Source organism: Dunckerocampus dactyliophorus, chromosome 12 (genome assembly GCF_027744805.1).
Source record: "Dunckerocampus dactyliophorus isolate RoL2022-P2 chromosome 12, RoL_Ddac_1.1, whole genome shotgun sequence".
Taxonomy (NCBI): Eukaryota; Metazoa; Chordata; class Actinopteri; order Syngnathiformes; family Syngnathidae; genus Dunckerocampus; species Dunckerocampus dactyliophorus.
The window spans coordinates 20,012,860-20,034,180 of NC_072830.1; the positions used below are offsets into that span (position 1 = coordinate 20,012,860).

The 21,321-nt window shown below is 41.5% G+C and overlaps 1 protein-coding gene across 1 annotated transcript in view; it reads right to left on the reverse strand.

Annotated features, from left to right (window-relative positions):
- Positions 1–21,321, reverse strand: part of sipa1l3 (signal-induced proliferation-associated 1 like 3) — a 74,324-nt gene that overhangs the window by 8,925 nt on the left and 44,078 nt on the right. The window contains exons 4-13 of the mRNA XM_054795043.1: positions 20,687–20,817; positions 17,330–17,518; positions 16,755–16,929; positions 16,522–16,625; positions 12,914–13,071; positions 11,989–12,571; positions 9,465–9,563; positions 9,202–9,377; positions 3,515–3,775; positions 958–1,140 (exon numbers count right to left, since the gene is read on the reverse strand). Of these exons, the coding sequence (XP_054651018.1) occupies positions 958–1,140; positions 3,515–3,775; positions 9,202–9,377; positions 9,465–9,563; positions 11,989–12,571; positions 12,914–13,071; positions 16,522–16,625; positions 16,755–16,929; positions 17,330–17,518; positions 20,687–20,817 (2,059 nt within the window). The remainder of the gene's footprint in view (positions 1–957; positions 1,141–3,514; positions 3,776–9,201; positions 9,378–9,464; positions 9,564–11,988; positions 12,572–12,913; positions 13,072–16,521; positions 16,626–16,754; positions 16,930–17,329; positions 17,519–20,686; positions 20,818–21,321) is intronic.

Here is a 21,321-nt window from a genome sequence, read left to right on the forward strand (position 1 = left end):
CCCCAGAGCGTGGGACAACGTCACTATTAACTATGAAGTAGACCTACATTTCATAACTTTCAGAAGCGTTCAGGGAAAAACCAACAATCAGAACATAATGTAACTTATTGAATTATTCATGAGGCAGCGTCTGTGATGTTGTGCCCTGCTTTTTACCTGCCCATCATATCAAAAACTCTTACTTCATATAACATCACGTAACCCACGTTAATCATATGCATATCTTAAACTTAACGTTAGTTTAATAAGCTACGTTAGCATTCTTGTTAGCAAACATTACGTTTCTAGTTAACGTTTGACTCGTTTAACAAGCCAATAAGTTAGCTAAAGACACTTTTACTGCACATTTTATTGAGAAGACGTAGACATTGGGTAGCTTCCTTAAGCTATGTTAGTGTTTAGCAAACGTGGCAACATCACAAGCATTCACGGAGCTTACCTTTGTGGGTTTTAGTGACGGATTTATGTTGGTTGTGTGACGGTCGCGCCACTGATTATTGAGCTGCACACCTTGCATATCACTGTTCTCTTCTCAATACCGTCATTGACAAGGTAATCCTTCAACCCAAATTGAATAATTTTTATTCTAGCCGCGTCCGTGACTGCTGCTCCTTAATGGACCAAGGCCTGTATTTACCGTTGTGGCATGTGCAGCGTGCTGCATGTATTACACTGTAAAAAATCACGCATTCATGTTTTAAAATAAAACATAATTTCAAACGTAATCTAACTTTAAAGTCATTTTAAAAAATGGCATTTTTTAAACGACAAAACTCAAATCATTTCAAGTCAACTGCCTCAGGTCTAAGTTAAGTCTCAACTGGAGACGACAAAGTCATAAGCAAGGTAAGTCTTTTTATCGTGTTGCTCAAGCAAGTCAAGTCCTCAAATTTGCGACAAGTCATGTGACTCGAGTCCCCCCTCCCTCCAGACAGTAGGTCAGCTACTTCCACCCACCTGTCAGGTGAAGGTTTGTAGCGCACAAAGGGCCCCGGTGTGACTCCTGGGGGCCCCATGGTGGAGAGGCCCACCAGGCCAGAGGAAGGTGACGAGAAGCTGGCCGAGGGGTTTCTGTATGGCAGCACACGGTCACCTCCAGCGGGAGACACATTGTAGTGGTTCTCTGGGTAGCTGACCGGCCTGACACACAGCAGAGAGAAGGTGAATCATACGGTGTAGACCACTGAGAATGAACAAGAAACTACAATCATTTAATGAGATGCAGCAGAGATATACACTATCTCACAGAAGCGCACTGCTCACATTTCAACAACCATTTTATTCTATTTTCTCAAGGGACAACACTACAGAGATTAAATTTGGATGTACTTTAGAGCAGGGGTTCTCAGGAGTACCAGTCCGTGGGCGGGCCCACAAGGGGTCATGGAAAACGTTCAGGAACAATGATTAAAGAAATGTTTTTAACAAAAATAGCTTTGTAAATAACTACATCAAATTTATGGAACTGCATATCAATTTTGGAAATAAAAGCTATTATTTTATTGAAAATATAATACACTGTTCGAACGCCCATAGTTTTTGCATGTTTGCTGTTTTGTTTCACTGGGTTTTCACGGAGCGTGTATTCCCAGCAGTCCTTGAACGCACCATAGTTGTGTGCGCCAAGACAGAGTGGGCGTTTCTCCAATCCTGCCCATAAGTTCTTATATTTTTCCCGTTCTTCTCCTCACATCATTGTTGTTCCCAAATGCTGGTACTGATGATGTTTTTCTGTGTTTGTTGAGTGCTAGCGTTCGTATTTATGTAACGGATGCCAGCCTGTGAGGCTGTGCAAGTGTACGTTGGTAAACCTCACTCCCTCTGCCTTAAGAGCTGCGCCCAACACGCGGTCGACAGTCCAGGCTTTTGGCCATGTGGTCAGCGCTCTTGCCTCTCATTGCGAAGGTCCTGTGTTCGAGCCCCGGTGCGGGCGGTGCGAAACATGGCGGGTTACATTTATTCAATGTCATGTTAATTCATGCTAAGACACTGGCTGTTACCCACACGTCAAAAAACAATACAATAATCTTCTCTGTGGCTCATACCATTGGTGAGTCTGTATTCATTTTCCGCTTTTAATTTGGTGTTGCTGGAAGCAACTTTTGTTCATCGCAGTCAGACAATGTGCAGCGCCTTTAATGTGAAGGGGCGATGTTAGTCGTTCTTCTTCATGTTAAGACCCTCAGTTCTGTAGTGTGTTATATACGGTATTGTGTTTTATACACAACACAGAATTAAATAGCATTACATTACCTCCCCCTCCCACGTTACGCCAGACGTTTGTTGGAACGTAAACCGGTCGGTGGATTAAAAACGGTTGGGGCCACTGTTTTAGAGTATTCATTGTACCTCTAGTATAGCAGTACATAGTTGCTAACTACTGAAAATAAGTTGACACAGATGCTTTTATTGTCCACAAGTCACCTCACAGTGAATTTATGTTCCCCTAAATCACGGGTGTCCAAAGTGCAGCCCGGGGGCCATTTTTGGGCGGAGGCTGTTTGCTGTTTTTTTTTTATTGGCCCGTGGCGCATTCTAAAAATATTATTTAACAAGAAAATGTACGAAAATAAACAAGAATTAAGTCAAAATATTCAGAATAAAGGTTTAATCTAAGGAGATAAAGTTGTAATTTTATGAGAATTTCGTAATATATTGTTATGAGGAAAAATTTTAAAGTTGAAATATTAAAGATGTTATTTTTTTGAAGTTGTAAAATCATGAAAACAAAACGAATAAAGTTGTAATTTTTGGAAAATCAGGTTGAGGAAAAAGCTGTAATGTTACGAGAATAAAGTCAAAATATTGTGGGAACAAAGTCATAATTATGAGAAAAAAATGACAAGAAGAAAGTTAAAATAGTTTGAAAACTTAAAAAAACAGCATGCATTAAGTGTAATCTGTGAAGTAGCCGACTTCATTTTTTTTTTTTTAACAATTATATATGTTTTAAGGCTGTAAACCCCTTCACCAGTGGAACAGGCAAATCCTTTATTTCTAAAATCACAAATATTAAAATGTACTGATCTAGTCCATTTTCAAACAGCTAAAATTATGCACAAAGCCAACAATAACCTGCTACCCAAAAACTAAACTTTACACACTTATATGTGAGAACAATGCAAACCCCCCCCACATGTGGTATCATAATATGTGGAATCAAATTATGGAACGGATGGAGTAAGGAACTCAACAAAGCGCCAAGATGAGCGATTTTAAGGAACAACACAAGCAGAAGTGAAGTGGTGAACCACTCGCTTGAGAAGATTTAATAAAATGATTGTGGAAATGTGAAAGGTGTGCTCACCTTTGTAAGAACCTGTATAGTATTATAATCAATAACAGCGTGTATGTTGGGGTACACCGTAGTCTTCTCCAACCATGCACTCAGAGGTTTCTTTAATGACCAAATGTAATGGTAACCCACACTGACACACACAATACCATCCAAGGAACACTTGGTCCATTCCTTACTACGTCAGCCCATGTATTGGTATCATGGTATCTCCCTCACCTCTTGGAGCTGAAGTGCTGCTGAGGCTCCCTGTAGGGCACTGGCATCAAAGTCTTGTGGGAACGTAGCGGTGGCGGAGGTGGTGGTGGAGGACACATGGGGGCCCACCTCTGTGGGTTGGGGGTGTTGTGCAGTCCTGGAGGCACGGGCGGGCTGTCCCAGCGCCACCCTGAGCGAGGCGAGGGCCGGTAGCCCGCGGCCAAAGGCTCAGCTTCTGGCTTCTGCTCCATGGTCTTCATCTCATACTCCTCTGTGCAGCCCCTGGATAGACAGCGACCATCACTTGTTATTGACACAAGCATCTTCTTTGAAGGCCTGAACTGCAACTAAAGCAGATCAGTGTACAGCGCACTCAATTAAAACTCACTATCATCTGCTTCTAACTGGAAGCTCAAATTCAAAGCAGACACATAATGACACCCACTAATGAGCTCCCCTGACACCAACAGAGAACGAAAAGAGAGGAAACTGATTATTGGTAAATCAGGACTCAATCTTGCCTACTGTGAGATCTAGGTCAAGTGCACTGTGTATGTGTGAATAGCAAAGCGCTCTCCACACAGTATATACAGTAGCTGCACATTCTGTACAGCATGTGCGCAAGGTCTCAATTACAGGATGCTCGCTATTGACAAACTGCATCAACACTCAGAGTAGCACTCTACTCTACATTTGCACTCTACTCAGAAATGTGTTTGGAACCCAGCACAACCACTTCAATGCATTTCCCAAGTCAGCAGAACATTACTACAAAGCTGCACTATTTGGCTTTCATTTGTAATTATTCATAAGATTCTTCTTATATTTTAAGTCTGTAACCATTAGGGATAGGCTATAATAGTACGGAATTGATTAATCGAAGAATTGTGTTTTTGCAAATTTGTCGATTGTGCATAATTGATTGAGGCTAAATGAAGTGCATGACTTGGCTTCAACCAGCAGAGGCGCTGTTGAGTCAGTGTCAACATTTTTAATCAACAATGCTATTTATTACATATAATATACAATGGTTTTGTTTTTTGTTTTTTTTAAATATAAAAACACATACACTCCTGATCAAAATTTATTTACTAAAAATGCACTGAAATTGATTTCAAATGTAATTTTCCTTTGCTAATATGTTAAAATCACCTCATATGCCACAAGCTAATTCCTGTGTGCACATGCCACATCTTTGAAGATAAATCGCCACGGCAAGAGGAGGTAGCGAACATTGTGGTAGTTGCAAAGCAAAATATTTTTGAGGTGGCACTTGTTGTCAAAATTAATAAAGAAAATATTCTAAATGAGCAGTTGGTGAGAATTCTAATTATACGCAGCAAAAACTGGAAAAAGAAAAAGATTATCAGGGCATTTTCATCCTGTGTAGATGATCCAAATTATTCTGATGCATTTAAATCCAGTTTGGCTCACACACAACAAGTAAAATGACATTCACATCAGTTGGATTTGGCTGAAGCCACCATATAGCATTTTGACTGGAGTTAATCCAAGCACAGTCTTCTAATATGCATCAGGCAAATCAAATGAAAAGGACCAAGCATCAGATTACATTAAGAGAATCATCATTGCAACATTTCAAGCCCATCCTGCAATACCAAAGTAGTGAGTACATACCCAAAGCATAGTGAGAGCAGCGCCTACACATGCACACATGGAGGGTCTCTTCCCACACGGCTGGCACTCCCCAAACGCACACGCAAGGTCAGAGCCACTATTGCCATCTATCGCACATCTCTTCTTCTGTATCCTTCCGTCTCACGTGTGTGTGCACAAAGCTGAAGCACAGCGCAGACAATTCCAACTGTCCTCTCTCCAAAATCTCCATTCCGCCCACTCTCTTCACCCTCGCTCCGGCGGTGTTAAGACACATTTTGTTCTCGCCGAGCGTTTCCACACGCTCAGTCCTTTATCCCTCCCTCTCTTCGTTCGCGCACAGGCAAAGCATTCATATTAATTAATCACATCCACTCCTTTATTTATTTATTTTTGGCTGCCTTTCCCCCCCCAACCTCCAGTGGATTCAAGGCCTTAATCTCATGCAATCAGCTTGCCTGGCACATAACACCATACTAGAGAGAGAGAGAAAGAGAGAGAAGGGGGAAGGGGAAGCGTGAAATACAAGACCTTTAATTACAAGCTGTACCAAGTCCACAATATGTGTGCGTTTGTGTCAAAGGTTCTTTTTTATAATTAAACAGCCTCTGACATTAAAGCTATCTGACCACAATTACTGTACTGAACACAAACTACATGTTACACAAAGCTATTTCCTCTACCTATGACCACTTTACAGTAGCACACACATTATTACCTCAGTCAAGGCTGTACTCAAGGAATAAACTATGATGGCAGCTGGACAGCTTAACAAGAATGATATTGCTTCCTATCGGCTTGCTTCAGGAAACGACTGAAGCACACATGCTAGTTTCTACCTGTTCCCTTGCTTCCTCTTTTTACACCCTCCCACACACAATTCTGCCCACTACCTCAGCCGTGCTTTTGTATCAACAGTAAGGATGGCTATCAGACTACATTTCCTTGATGGACTATGGGGAAATGAATGTATCAGTTAAATATCGTAATTATAGATTATAGTTCCAGTGGAGCCTTGGTTAGCGTTCCAGAAGGTAACCGTACACGCAACAAATAATAATAATAATAATAATATCCTTACTATTATGGGGTTAATAATAATAACATTATTATTATGGATGCTCCGATCGATCGGCCACCAATTAGTTTCGGCCGATTTCCGTAAAAAACATGTGATCGGCATATGCAGACACGTCTTTCAAAGCCGATCACAAAAAACGATCGATCGCTGTGCGGCAGCGACATGACAATGTCATGTCAACACAAACATGACATGAATGTGCATATGTGCTGTGTCACGTAGGGTGGTCAGCACCTGCATTGAGCCAACAAGGAACGCACTTTGTCCCGTATTGCTGTGAGAATCAACACTGGTCTGTAAAACCTCAATGGCTTCCGTTTGACAGCTTGACACAGGCTACCCCAATCGATGCCATGTTTGGTCACTCCCTTGTCAAACCATTTGGTGTGCGACTTCTCTTGCATCTTTCTTTACACTCTTTGCCTAGCTGTCAGCGGCCACAGCTAACTAGCTAGCTAGCTACAATTATCTGCTTGGCTTCTTGTCTATGGACTCCAAATGTGACTTTTTACCTCAGTGACATTTTGTTTTTAAAACAAGCAATGCGGTTAGTCTGGAGCTTGTTTTTGTCCCACGGAGAAGTTACGTTCATGGTGTACGTACTTACTTTTTCAAGTGCCATTGAACAACTTTACTACTTGTCATTATTCTAATTATGTCTGGTCCTCAAAACACTATTTGTGTGTGGTTGTTTAATGAACATAAACACAGTGTGTCCAGCCTTATGATGGTGATACTATCACAGAGGGCTCCTAGCTCGCCAGATGATTTTGAAGCTGAATCTCACAAAAGATCAGAGGATATTTGCTTCAACTCTTTTTTTAGTTTTTTATTATAACTGTTCGGTTCAGACTTTATGCCTTTATACAGTATAATGACACATGAGCACAAAGTAGCATAAAGACGATGGCCACACTGTTTGTAAATAAAGTAGTGTATAACTTCAATGTCATAAACAAACACAAATAGTTGACAGCTCCAATAGTGCTGAAAGTTGGAGACCCCTGCAACCTGGACACTCAAATTATTCTCTTTTAAGTTAAGCGCAACAGATTTCTATTTAATAAAGATATTTATTTGGGTTACTTTATTCTGTTAATTTTGTTATCTTGAAGTCAAAACTAATTTATTGAACAATATATTTCCCATGTAGTCGTAGGTTTATTTTTTAATAATTACCTATTTGCCAGGGGCCCTTAGAATTGTCTAACGGTGGCCCTGGCCAATAGCACTCATCATTAATATACTGAAAAATTTACAGTTAATCCATGTGATAGGTATCGGCCGATCTCACTCATGGATGATCGGTACTGGAATTGGCAGCATAAAACCCTGATTGGAGCATCCCTAATTATTATTTATTATTATTATTATTATTAAATGACTGTTTAAGTGAAGCATGAAAATGAAACAGCAGAGCTACATTTATAAACAAGTCAAATGCAAGATATTTTTATGGTCTCCTGAATGAATGAATGAATGAATGAATTTGATTGGGAAGTTACATCTTGACGTACACGCTCCTACGTGCAAAACTGGGGAAAATCGCAAGACACACGCACATTGTCCACACGGATTTTCAAACCGGCAGACAGGAAGAAAATTGGGATGCAAATTATTTTCTGCGCGCACGCAGGAAAACCCTGCACGCAGCTAGGTCGCATGAGCAAGGCAGAGGAGGCAAGTGTGCCTCGCAAGTTTAAAAGTAAATTGTGTACAATGGCCGGCCATGGCAGCGGCTCCTCACGCCGTACACTCTCCTGGCCACGATAGCCGCAGGTGCCGTAGGAAGCCAGTACGTTCATCTTGCAATCGAAGTGAGTGGGCTTCACGACCCTCGTACGATGCCCACACACAGTACGTCCCCAGCGAGTGAAACATATGACAAGCCTTACATGAAGCACACCTAGCACGCACAAGTTTCACACTGCACTCACGTTGTAAAAGCTACCAACGGAGGGTGAGCGGCAAGCGCGTGGGTGTCACGAATCACTTGCTCCCTAAGTATGACAACTTGCAACCCCTCTGATACCTTGCTTGCTCTATGTGCTGGTCCTGGCCAACAAATTTCCCCAAAAATTGCGGAGCCTGTGCATATGGTAACACGTACATCGGGATGTAACTTCCGCTTTATAAACCGAACCTCACCAGGAGGTGATCAGACTTTTATAACAAAGTATCAGAACTTTTCCTGGAGAAAGAGGGTGCATGTACTTCATATACAGATAAAAGGTAAGAACACAAATGTTTTTCAGTTTATAAAAGATAAATAAATGGGACTACAAAGTGTCTTAAATCATTTGTTTAACCAAAGTGAATTAGTCGCATTGTTTTTTTTTTTGGTTATCCTCCCATGTGCGTGAGTGGAAAAAGCCACACAGCTGAGCAGCTTCTGGCTGCACGAGGTGGGGGAGAAGGACAAACTAAGAAGCCAAAAATGTACCACTTCCACATAGAATGAGAGGAGAACTTTTTTTCCCCCACTAACATGTCAGACATGCCATGGCTGACTACATGCAGTGTTAAAGGTAATGTAATCTAAGCTAATGTCTCTTCAATGTAACATTACCGACGCCTAGTGACCAGGATACTAGACTTGTCTTTCAATATTTTGACTAATCGGCCATAGTCAACCATGATACAGCAGTCATTTATTAATTAATTAATTTGGTAAAACCACGATAAAGCGAGGGAGCAATTTTCGACCGCGATGTAGCGAGGGACAACTGTACTAGTAGATACTTAGATTATTTCAATTTGGAAAAAAATGGAAGGGCAGAACAGAAGTACAGTTTCTGAATGTAACGAGCTCCTGTTTCAATGCCAGTGTTGTACTCAGCAAAATAACGCTACCCTGAAGAGTTGTGCCACAATGTGGATGTAGCTCAACTTCCCATAACTGACGTCATGTTGTTCTTTGCAGCCAAGCAGTGCACTCCATTTTGAATCAGTTATAAACCCATCATGGGCATTCAGCAACAGACAGACAGCACATAAGACTTTAACACACCTCCGTGGCCCTCCCTCTTCATACGGGGGAATGATGACCACTTTGACCGTGACAGACGTCCTCAGCAGGTCAATCATCTGCTCGTGGGTCAGCGTCACTGCAGCGACCTTGCAGATCTCCACCAGGCGACTGCCCTGCCTCAGCCCCGCCTGCCAGGCAAAGCCGTATTCCTCCACCTGCACAGCACCGCGAACAACACAGTGATGGTCACTTTATGTGCACTGTGCAGCCAAGGCCCCTCACACATTTTGGCAGAGGAGTACCTCGGCTACGGTGCCATCCAAGCGCACGTGGAAGCCCAGTTGACCCAGTCCGTTTCTCCTCAGCGTCATGTCCACTGTCTCACATCCCACTGTTAGAGACTGGTAAAAAGAAAGAAGGCAATCATTTTTGGAATGTTAGAATATTATGTAAATAGTATTGCGCAGAGGAGGAAATTTGCATGATAGTTTTTGATGATCTAATACTGAGATACTCCGAGAAACTTGATCAGTCTCTGGATCAGCTTGTATTTAGTACTTCTGAGAAGATTAACTTCTGTTGTTTTTTTTAACATTTCATTTTCTAGGTTGGATTAACACAAAGCTTGTGGGACTCCAGGAAATCTACTTTTCTGGCCATTTAATTCATTAAATGTCACAGGGATTATCGTAATATGAAATGGTCCTCATCAGACCCTGCATGCAGTTGCACAACTCCAGAGTGGTGGAAAAAATGAGCTATGTGATCTCAAAAAGTGCTATTAAACAGTATGAATTTAACAGGCCTGGTACATACAGTATGAATGAATTGTGTATTGCATATTGAATTGAAATGTGAATTATTGAAAACTTGTTTGCCGGTAAACTTTTTGACAAGAAAAATATTGATGCATATTTGCACCCAAAACTAACTAGATTTCACTCCTTCATAACGAAGTGGCGAGCTGGTAGGCCTGTTTTTTTTTTTTTTTTTAAGGATCTCTTCCCAAGAGGGAAACCCCTGAATTGAACTGATGAATGAACTTTTACCGACGAGACGCAAGGAACTCTCAAACCCCATCAAAGTATTATTTTGTTTCCTTTTTTCCAAAAAAAAGTTATACCTGGCAACTTATATAAAAGCAGTCTTTTTCTGTTTATTAAATCATTGTTTTTTTACTGGCTGTTTAATTGTTATAATTTGTTCCAATTGCCCCTTTTCCAAAACATTTATAATATACCATTTCATTTAAACTTACTCTTTGTTTGCCTGCTTCATTCACACCGGTTAGACTACCTCAAGAACTGTTTCGTCTGCGTGCAGTCGAATTCCATATACTATATAGAGAAGAGCTGCAACAATTTATTAATAATTAATCGAATATTAATCGAGTATCCAATTAATCGACAACTATTTTGTAATCGATTAATCGTCTCATTTAAAAATGCACTGTAAAGATCCTGATTTCAGCCTCTCAAATGTGACTATATTTTAATCTCCTTAGTCATCCATGCAAGCAGGCTTATTATCTTTGTGTTTCAGGCAAAACAAGCTTTACTTTGGAAAAGAGCAATAGACATTTTTGAGATGCGTGTGTAAGAACATTCCCACACAAAGTATACTTGTATTTGTGCGTAGGAAAATGTGTACATTTTTGCACAACTCTTTCCATGCGTACACGCAAGACCTAGTGGTAGAACAGTGAAACTACAAATAGCTATGGCTGTGCCGGTACAGCGCAAGGCCATATCAGTTTGCTACGTGCTTCGTACGTATGACCATCAAACAAGGCCGCCCCTCCCCCCAGAGCAGATGAGCCGATGCCAACCGTAAAGCCTGCCCCTAAAGTTTATTTATTTGGTATTTCTTTATTTATTTATTGGTAATGCGAATGTAGAGGTCTGTGCCAGTGACTCGTTGATTTGCAGTAGAGCGTTTGTGATGTTTGTCATTTGATTGTTTATAACTTCTCTTCTTGTTTTTACTTCGGTGTCGGAGATATTCCTCTTCCTCACTCTCTTTGCTATGATTTTGGGGAGGGAACAAGTCCATTCATGCATTGTTAAAGGGAATGCTGATAAACGGCGGAAATTAAAAATGGCTTTCTGTAAATCTGATTCATTGATTAATCGGAAAAATAATCCACTGATTAATCGATTATGAAAATAATTCGCTAGTTGCAGCACTAATGTATAGCCCTAAAAATAACCACAAGTTACACTATGCAGTGTGAATTTAAGAAATAAAAGACTTGATTATGTAACCGATTGGTCGTTCATTATTTAGTGAAATGTTTTATTTTTTCTTGTGAATTTATAATTGCTCTTTAACCAAGCAAAAATGTATTTTCTGATTATTCGATTAATCTAAAAAATATTTCAGGAGAATACTCGATTACTAAAATACTCTGCAGCTGCAGCCCTATTTTACATAACTACAGATCAACATAAATGTACCTGTATCACAAAACCACTAACATATATACAATTTAATTATTATTCTGTTATCATAACATCAGTAGCTAATTTGGTCTCAAATAATGTTGACAATAACATTTATATAATAATTTGGGGTACAATAAACATTTCAAATTGCACCTGCATTGTTTTGTGACTCAGTTAAATAAAAAAATCTGTTTGGCCAGTCATTTGTCTTACAATGTTAAAATCTCGTCTCGTAGACCCAATCTCATGTATTGCCTCGTCTTGTGAAACCCCTACTACACAGTAATAAGTAGGTTTACCAGGACAACTGTTAAGGAATGCTGTCCATCTCATTCTACACATTTCTACAACACCTACGCTTTCAGAAATATTGTGGACTTACCTTTAACCTCTGCAACATTTCCCTGATGTCCTGGGCACAGCCCTCGGGCACCCGCGCAGAAATGTGGTCTCCTCTTCCATAGAAGATCTTCAAGGCCAGGCGTTCGGCAGTCCAGCCGATCACGTCAGCACAGAAGCAGTTGAACACCACCTCTTTGGTGGAGCAGTCAACCAGGAGTACATATTCCGCTGAGAAACCAAAAGCACAGGGGAGCTCTGCCCCACCTCCGCTGAAGTCCTGGGCCAGGACCCGCCAGGCGACGGCCCCATCTGCGCCTAGCTCGGCCCCCTCTCGTGCTTTCGACCGCTCGCGTTTTTTCGATGCCAGGGAGATGAGGTTATTGAGCTTGCCGGCAGAGTCCATGGGGGTGCTGCTGATGTAGTTCTCGGCCAGGTCACGCAGGTACTCCTGCCTCGTTCGTGTCGCCATGGTATGGAATTTCTCAGACTTGTGTGCTGCATTTTCTGCGTTGATGATTTTGGCCAGAAGGAAGTTTCGAAAAGTATCCGGGTCACGGAAGGTGACACTGCTGGGTATGGGTGGGCCAAATGGGGGCACATCCTTCATTCTTGTAACTGCAACACTGAGGTAAGAGGAACATAGATTGTAAGATTTTCAATTTTTTCCTCCAAATACTGTCCCTAATAAAATGAAACACTGGCATCAACAGCTGTGGTTGTAGGCAACTTCCAGAATTATTAACTTTATTAATTATTAACTAATTATTAACTCCACAATATCTGTTACATCTGAAGTATCATGAGTGGTCAGCATCCACTTTAAAATGTTGATTGCGCTACCCAACTGATGGTGTGCAGCTCTTGCGTGTTACACTTTCCGTATTGTTGTTTACAACTCATGAGCAGTGTTAATAGTGGCTAACCAGTTTGCTCCTTACCTCTAAACCAATTACAATTCCATTTACCTGTAGCAGGTGTTTTCAGAGCAGGGGTTGTGCACACGGACTATCACAAAAACGTGCTGAAAGTGCGAGCGGATATTCTGAGGAGTGAAAGGCAGCGCTCCAGGCTCCTGAAAGATGATGGTGACAATGTCGTTCCCGATGTGCCTCTTCCTTAGAAGCTGAGAAAAAGGGAGATTAGAAGAAATGACTGAATGAACAAATATGGCTGCCACCAACATGACAGGCACAAGGAACTTCAGACAGACTGAGAGAGAAAAAATTGATGAGGGGACTTGGAGAAGTCCCCTCGCAACAGCTCTTTATGTAATTTGTTTATCACATTCTGTGTGGGCTATTTGTGTCTGTGAGTGTCTGTGTGGGTGTCATGGCGCGGCGTACAGGCTGTGTCTGTGGTGTGGTGCTTGCCAATCCCCTCTTCATCTGTTGAAGGAAGTGTAAACGTACAAATTATGTAATGCAGCCTACTGATATGCTTAACGTTTTGCCACAGGAGCATCCTTTACACAGGCTGCAGTTTGATTAATATATCAAATTATTTTTTCACTGTAACTGTTGGATTGGTGACTTTTTTTTTCCTTTAAATGCTTTATTTTTTAGTTTTACCTATTGTATATAGTTCACTGTTTTATCTTTATCACTATCTCTGGCACTCTTAAATTTTATATGCTGCCGCCTAGTGGTTTGATTAAGATCTGACAGTCTAGCGGCAGCGTGAACGCCTCTGGGTGGAGGTATTGCGCCATTTATTAAAGTAAAAAGCAAACAAGTGAAGTCCCTCAAAGATTAATTTACGACATTTCAAGACATGACACTACATATTTTTAAATGACTAACTGTTTTACTGTGACTTACTATGTTTGTCAAAACAACTTTCATCCAGCTCTTGTATTGGATGTCACTACAGAGCACATACATTAGTTTAAAGACACTGCTTTAAAAGTCCCCTATTATGCAAAATTGACTTTTTAATGATGAACATGCAGTAGTAAGTTTACCTACAGCCCGTTAATGACCAGTGATCACCAAAAGTGAGAAAAATGTATCACCTCCCTCACGTCATGCGAACGGTCGGAAAACAGTCCAAGCTTTCATGATGTCAAGAAAGAAAAACCTTCTTCCTCATACACATGATACAGCCTCTGACCAAACACATGACATCAATCATGTTGGACAATTGCAGAGTATATCTACAGTACATGTAAAAAGTACACAAGAGTGCACACACACACACACACACACACACACACGCACACACACACACACACACACACACACACACACACACACACACACACACACGCACACACACACACACACACACACACACACACACACCCCCAGACACTCCGTCCAAGACTGATGTGGACAAACACAGCTCTTTAGCATTAAAACTGCAGACACACAAAATGGCGTGTTCTCAATAGGGCTTACTAAAAGCACATCTCTTCCAAATTTGAGTATCAAGGCTAGATTTTGGCCAACACACTTCCAATAACTATTGTGGAATGTCAGACACCTTTAAAATTGTTGCAAAATAGTAATTCAACAATTCAACCTTGAACATAATTTAAGTATTTTTTAAATTGATTTAAAAGCCCATTTTGTTGTTTATATATTTTACAGTATAGCTGTACTTGTATAATGTAACTGATTTATATAAAATTTACACTATAAATCAGTTAGGACAGGGAAGTATTGAAAGTCCAGTCCAAATGTGATTTTGCAACAATTGAGGAAGAACAAATCACTTCTTTATAACACATTGGCAGTTTCAGCAGTGAAGTCAAGACTTCCTGGTCTCCAGCCACCTCTTCCAGTTCCACCGGGTGGACACCAAAGCGTTCCCACGTCAGCTGTGAGACATAATCCCACCAGATTGTCTTAGGTCTGCCCCAGTGCCTTCTATCGGCTGGGCACGCCCGGAACACCTCACCAGGGAGGCGTCCGGGAAGCATCCAAATTAGATGCTCGAGCCACCTCAACTGGCTCCTCGATGTGAAGGAGCAGCGGCTATGCCTCTCAGGGTGAGTCCAGCCACCTCACGGAGGAAACTCATTTCAGCCGCTTGTATCCGTGATCTCGTTCTTCTTCCAAAGCTCATGACCATAGGTGAGGGTGGGAACATAGATCACCCGGTAAATTGAGAGTTTTGCCTTCAGGCCCAGCGCGCTCTTCACCACGACGGTCCGGTACAGCGACCGCATTTCTGCAGAAGCTGCGCGATCCTCATGTCTCATGCTCCAACCTTTTCTCACTCGTGAAGAAGACACCAAGATACTTGAACTCCTCCACTTGGGGCAGGACCTCACTCCTAACCCGGATGGTGCAATCCACCCGACTGAGAACCATGTCCTCGGATTTGGAAGTGCTGAGTCTCATCCCAGAAGCTTCACACTCAGCTGCGAATCGCCCCAGTAAACGCTGAAGGTCATAGCCAGATGGGGCCATCAGGACCACATCGTCTGCAGATAGCAGAGACGAGAGCCTAAGGCCCCCAAACTGGACTCCCTTGATGTTTAGCTGCGCCTACAAATTCTGTCCATGAAAATTATGAACAGAATTGGTGACAAAGGGCAGCCTTGGCAGAGGCCAACGTTCACTGGGAACTGGGTCTATTTACTGCATAACCGATAAGACATAACTCACACACGAGCATTGGCAAAGTTGTTATTGTAAGTATCTCAAACGTAATGTGGGCTGATCGCATGGCGTTAAAAAAAAAAAAGATCATCAGCCTATCCATCATCCCCATATTTGTCACTTGATTGATATACAGGGCAGTCTGACACTGAAGCATGACTGCTATCTATTTACACCACACTGTACAACTCTTATGCGCAGGCTACAGGATCTCAGCAGGGACACAAGAGACGGCCACCGCTTTCAGCATAGCAAGCTACTGAGCTAACAAGTTAGCTTCAAATTTATTTATTCTAAATTTAAAAGGGTTGGAAATTGACTGGGGAAGAAAAATGTAAAATTAAAAAGTCCAAAAAATATTACTTCCACTACTTTTGTTCCACTATGTCATGTCTGTGAGTGACTATCATTTGGAGCTACTGTCCGGACTCTATTGATGGCTGACATGCTGTGCAAGTTACGGTAATGTAATCAAATTCATTTTTGAAAAAATGAGAGAGTGAGGGATGGATGTACTAACCGTGAAGTGGCGAGGGCCGACTGTATTTGAGATTTTTAAACCAGTCATCAGAAAAATAACATTTGCCCTTTATGTGTTCTGCAAATGTAGCAAATGTTTTCCGGGGTGCGTTGCCCACTGTGTGCTCTCACACAAATATCTTAGCTACCTTAGTAAGCGCCTCAGATAACCGGATCGAGCAATTTCTTTTTTTTTTTATTCATAATTTTATGTTTTAGAAAACAGAACTGTGGTGACAGTCTTGGAAACATGAATATTTTTCATACTTGAGTTTCCATTTTCCATACCTGGAAATCTATCAAATTAAATTCCATACTTTCCGTATTTGCGTAGGAACCCTGTTCCTTACACGCAGGACAGACACAGGCGAACCATTGCTGCAAAGCAGCAGACTTTGGCGCATTTTGAGTATCTTGACAGCTAGCAAATAGCTTTGAGGCACTCCTACCTGCTGGGGGTTGTTGGGCATGTATGGCAGCATAGTGGATATGTGGAACATGACTTCGTAGCCTTGGTAGGTGGTGTACAGGGAGTGGGTGCCTGTCGAGTCAGCTGCAGTAACACAAAGCAATTTCAGGTTCATAATAAGTAACAACAAATACAGTAAATGTGTTATATCCCCACCCCTCAACAGATTTACAGAATATACTTTTATTTTGAGGTGTACACTTGGGTGCTTACTCTTTGTGTCAAGCTGTGCGGCATATTTGGTGAACCCCTTGAGGAGAACCTGCTCGCCCAACAGCTCCAGAAACGCAGAGAAGGCGGGCGACGCCTCCTCATTGTTGTACATCTCCTCTTCAGTGCTTTGGCCTGCGCGGCACAGCAGAACACCCACCTTGTGCTTCTGACTTAACTATGAGGACACACAGAGACAATATCAGCACCGAAGACTGAAGCATAAATTAAATAGTTAATAATACAAGCAAGAACTCAAGGTTTATCAGAATGAATAAATAAAAAAGTGCATACTGTACTTTAAAGGGGAAAAAAGCCTCTGCTTTGCGCTTCATCCTCCATTAAATAAAGGTGAGATAAAATGGCTAAACATTAAGCTTTTATTGGATATGCACTGAAGCACAAACACACCACACCCTGCTCAGCCTTTCACTTCAGCCCAATATTGCACTTTGCACTTGAGTTATTAAGGTTTTATACAAACTAAGCATACCATATGTATTGTTTTGTTTGTTATAGACAGGCTACTAGAATAGGAGCCCCATCTGCATTTGACAGTATTTTTGGTGTATACTAACCCCCTGCTCGTCCAGTTTAAGCAGCTGCTCTGTGACCTTGGGCATGCCAAGTGCAAGTCTCAAACAGGACACATTGAGTTCGGGGACCACCTGGTCCAGGACCTCCTTGAGGGGCAGGCCACGCACTGTGCCATGCCTCCCAGTCGACGCCACCCCATCCTCCAAGATGGAACCTCGCAGGGTCACCAGCTGTGTGCGTAGGAAGGGAACAAGATGTAGATGCAGGAAATTGCACACCAAATATTTTTGTATTTTCTTTTCACACTGACAGAAAGAAACTAGTGAAAAGTAACAGCCTTTTCGCCTGCCTGCAGACTGATGAACTGAACATGGCCTCTAAAAATAAAATGAGCAATACTGTGTGCTATAGAGACATAAAACCAAAGACGAAAGGACAGGGTGGTATATTTTAGAGCATTTGACTACATTTCTACTATTGAAAAAATTCTACTACCCCTTATTTTTGTTAGTTTTAGTATATATTTCTATTTTTTTTTTATATTTACAGTACATGAATCGAAATGTATTTAATAAAAATACAAAAAAATGAATGGGTATATTTGAAGGCATTTGACAAATTTCCTTGATTGAAAAATTATTAATATATTAATCTTATTTTTTTTTAATATTTGTTAGATTTTTATATTTGTTGTTTATTTCTATTTATATGACTAATTACTTGTTTTTTTTTAAATATATATAATATATATTTTTAAATGAGACTGGAAAATTTCTCTGGATGCATGAGCATATGCCTCATGGAGGCTTCTTTGCACAGCAAACTAGTTGTGACTGAATAAACAGTGTCTCTGCTGGTTGCGGCTACATGATACACTCCATTTTGCCTCATCAACTTTTTCACAAAAATGACAGAATTATTAACAATCATTGAATCCATTATTATGATAGGAAAATGCATTACCGACCCTCTGCAGGTAGGCAAATATTTACCAACAGCATACAAAAATGTTGTGCAGTCTCACTTAAAGAGGCTGAGCCAAATGATTAGATTTCATTTTGATGGATCACATCAACGCCTAACTTGAGCATGAGCACAAGAAGGCTGTACTAAGTTGTCTGTGAAATGAGGAATTGCAGTATCGATCCCTGTACGTTATATGTGGAGGGCAGCTGCAGCGAGACGCCTGTGGAGCTCAAAGGATGGATGATTTGTGGCCTGGGAGCTTGAAGTGGGTCCATCAGATGACGTATGGCCTGACAACTGCTCATAAAAGTGCTGGATTGAAGCTACATTCTTCCTCTGTGTCACACAAGCACACATATTCAGCATTACTCTGTGAGGAAGGTTTTTTTTTTTTTTTAAAGATGTCGAGCTATATTGTCAATTCATTTTCCACTCAGTGGTGGGCTGTGAAGGAAATTGACCTGCTTCTTCAACATCATACTAGCAAGCTGAACAGTAGCGTCAGAGGGATGCGAGTATGAAATGGTGTGGAGTGAGCAAGGGCGAAAAGAGAAGGTCTGCCCACCTTGCTGTATCAGCGCTGAATTTAATGACTGACTAAAAATGGATGGATGTGTGAGAGTGGCTGTGCTTCGAGTCAGAGAGAATAAAGTCTGCAGTCTTTTTTTTTTTTTTTTTCCAGTCTGTGTGGGAACAAGAGGCCGGTCGGTGCTGGCTGTCACAGGAGCTCTGTGTACTTAAGACAGCAAAGCGGCTCCATTGTTGTAGCAGAGCTAAGGTGATGAGGCCAGGCACCATGTAATCCGGCTAGAAACAACACTACAGTGGCTGCGCAGTCAAACCACGCTGTTTGTTGAAGTGACTGTGAAAGACAACGACGGGTGGTTTATAAAAGCAATATGACAACAGAATCCTACGCAAAATTGGTTATTACGTATTCCAATCATCATATTAGCGTTGTTTCCACATAGAAGCACGGTTTGCATTTGCATTTTTACCATTGTCTAAAGGATCATAATGTTTGTGCTGCTGTCCACTGACAACTGTCACCTGTGTATTACAATGTAATGTAAGTGCGCTTTTCCACTGCAGAGTACTGTCTCGAGTCAGTTCAGACCTCGGCTCAGTGCTCACTTCAAAAATAGTATGATAAAACTGTGGCAACCTCGCCGCACTGAGCGCATCACACAGAATGAGCAACACAAAGCAATAAAAACAATGGAGTAGAACAAGGGTCTCCTGTATTTAATTGGATCGCTGCGGCAAAGTGGAGACTGTGGAGTCTAGGGGTGAGACGGATACTTGTTACAGATAATGCATCATGATGAAAGAAAATCCTCATTATGTATTCACTCTTCACGCTCTGTGATTGGCCAGTCATACACAGAGACCGCCCCTGCCGATACAGACTCTGCAGGCTGCAGCCACAAAGGAGCTGAGCGGTGCCTCATTCTCATACACGGTACAATTTTCCAGTTGGAAATGGCTTGTGTGGCGTTGCCCGCTGCTTCCACTTTATTAGGTTGGGTGAGGGGGGTGAGTCACTGTTGGTGTAGTACACTGCTGATGGGGATGTCATACAACGTGATGTCCAAAAATCCGAACTATCCCTTTAACTGCTCTCAGCAACTTTGCCATTAAATCAACAGTTTTGCAATGTTCTCAGTTCATGTTCTGCTGGCTGTTGGAAAACGTTACATAAATAAGTTAATAAATACAATCTTTAAAAGGTTATTTGTCATAATAAAAAAAAAATGCAGACGCAGCAGCGGCAGGCAGCAGTTCCATGCAGCCCACCACCGCAGCTTCAGAAAATCCTAGCGGAAACCCTGGGTTTGAGCATAATCCATAGGGGGCGGCACAAACTTTTTGCAGTCGCGTATCCCTTCAGACATTTGACCTGAAGCCATGTACCCCCTACTCCTGCACACTTAAAAAACATACATCTTTTTTTTAAATCTTAATTAACTTGAAATATTGAACATAATTCATTGGTTAATTCATTTTATAGTAATTAATTACAGTCCGGGTGAAAAAGTTGTATTTTGCATGGTCACATTTTTATAAATTTTCACATGAGCACTGACAGTTTTTCACCACTGCACCGTGCGGGGACTGAAACACCAGTATAATTACAATTGGGGGTACGAGTACCCCACTTAGGGAACCGAGGCCTTACTGTGCAGTATATGCCACAGCAACAGGGTAAGCTAACATTAGCATGTGTTTTGTTATGTCTAGCTGCATATCTTTAAATGTTACAATGTTGAAAATATGATAACAAATGTCCTCGACCAATGAGCAGTGGTTTAGGACACCCATATGGTATCAGTTCGGCACGTTTGGAAGTATTAAAAACACTACAGAGAGGTGGTAATGTGCAGTACAAAATCTCCATCTGTCAAGAGCATAAGACGTCAGATGGCACGTACCTCGCTTGTTCTCACGATCAGGCGGTACTGATACTGGTCTTTCAGGTCTTTGGTGTCGTCTAATTTCTCCCTACGGATACTCACAGCCACAGGACCCAGCTTTTCATCTGTCCCAAAGTAGTTTGAGTGTTCTGGTGAAGAAATTAAAACACTTTTAGACAGTTATGGTGATAAGGCACCACAAAACTGCATAAACAGAATGGCCCTCAGGCCGAACAATGCTCATTTTGATCAAACTGTGCAAATTCATCAAGATACTCAGGGATTAATGATGCTGGCATAAGTTGGCATGGGAAGGGTGACGTAGAATCAGGAGAAAATGGGCCACAATATTTTCTGTGGCCTGTTACTAGCTGCGCTCTTGGGGTAGTTTTGGTTGGCCGGCCACTCCTGGGAAGGTTCACCACTGTTCCACGTTTTCGCCATTTGTGGATAGTGGCTATCATCGTTGTTTGCTGGAGTCCCAAAGCTTAAGAAATGGCTTTATAACCTTTTCCAGACTGATAGATCTCAATTATGTTTTAACAGGGGGGCAATCACTTTTTCCACACAGGGTCATGTAAGTTTGGATTTTTTTCCTTCCTTAGTAATAAAAAAAAAGTTTCATTTAAAAACTGTATTTTGTGTTCAGTTGT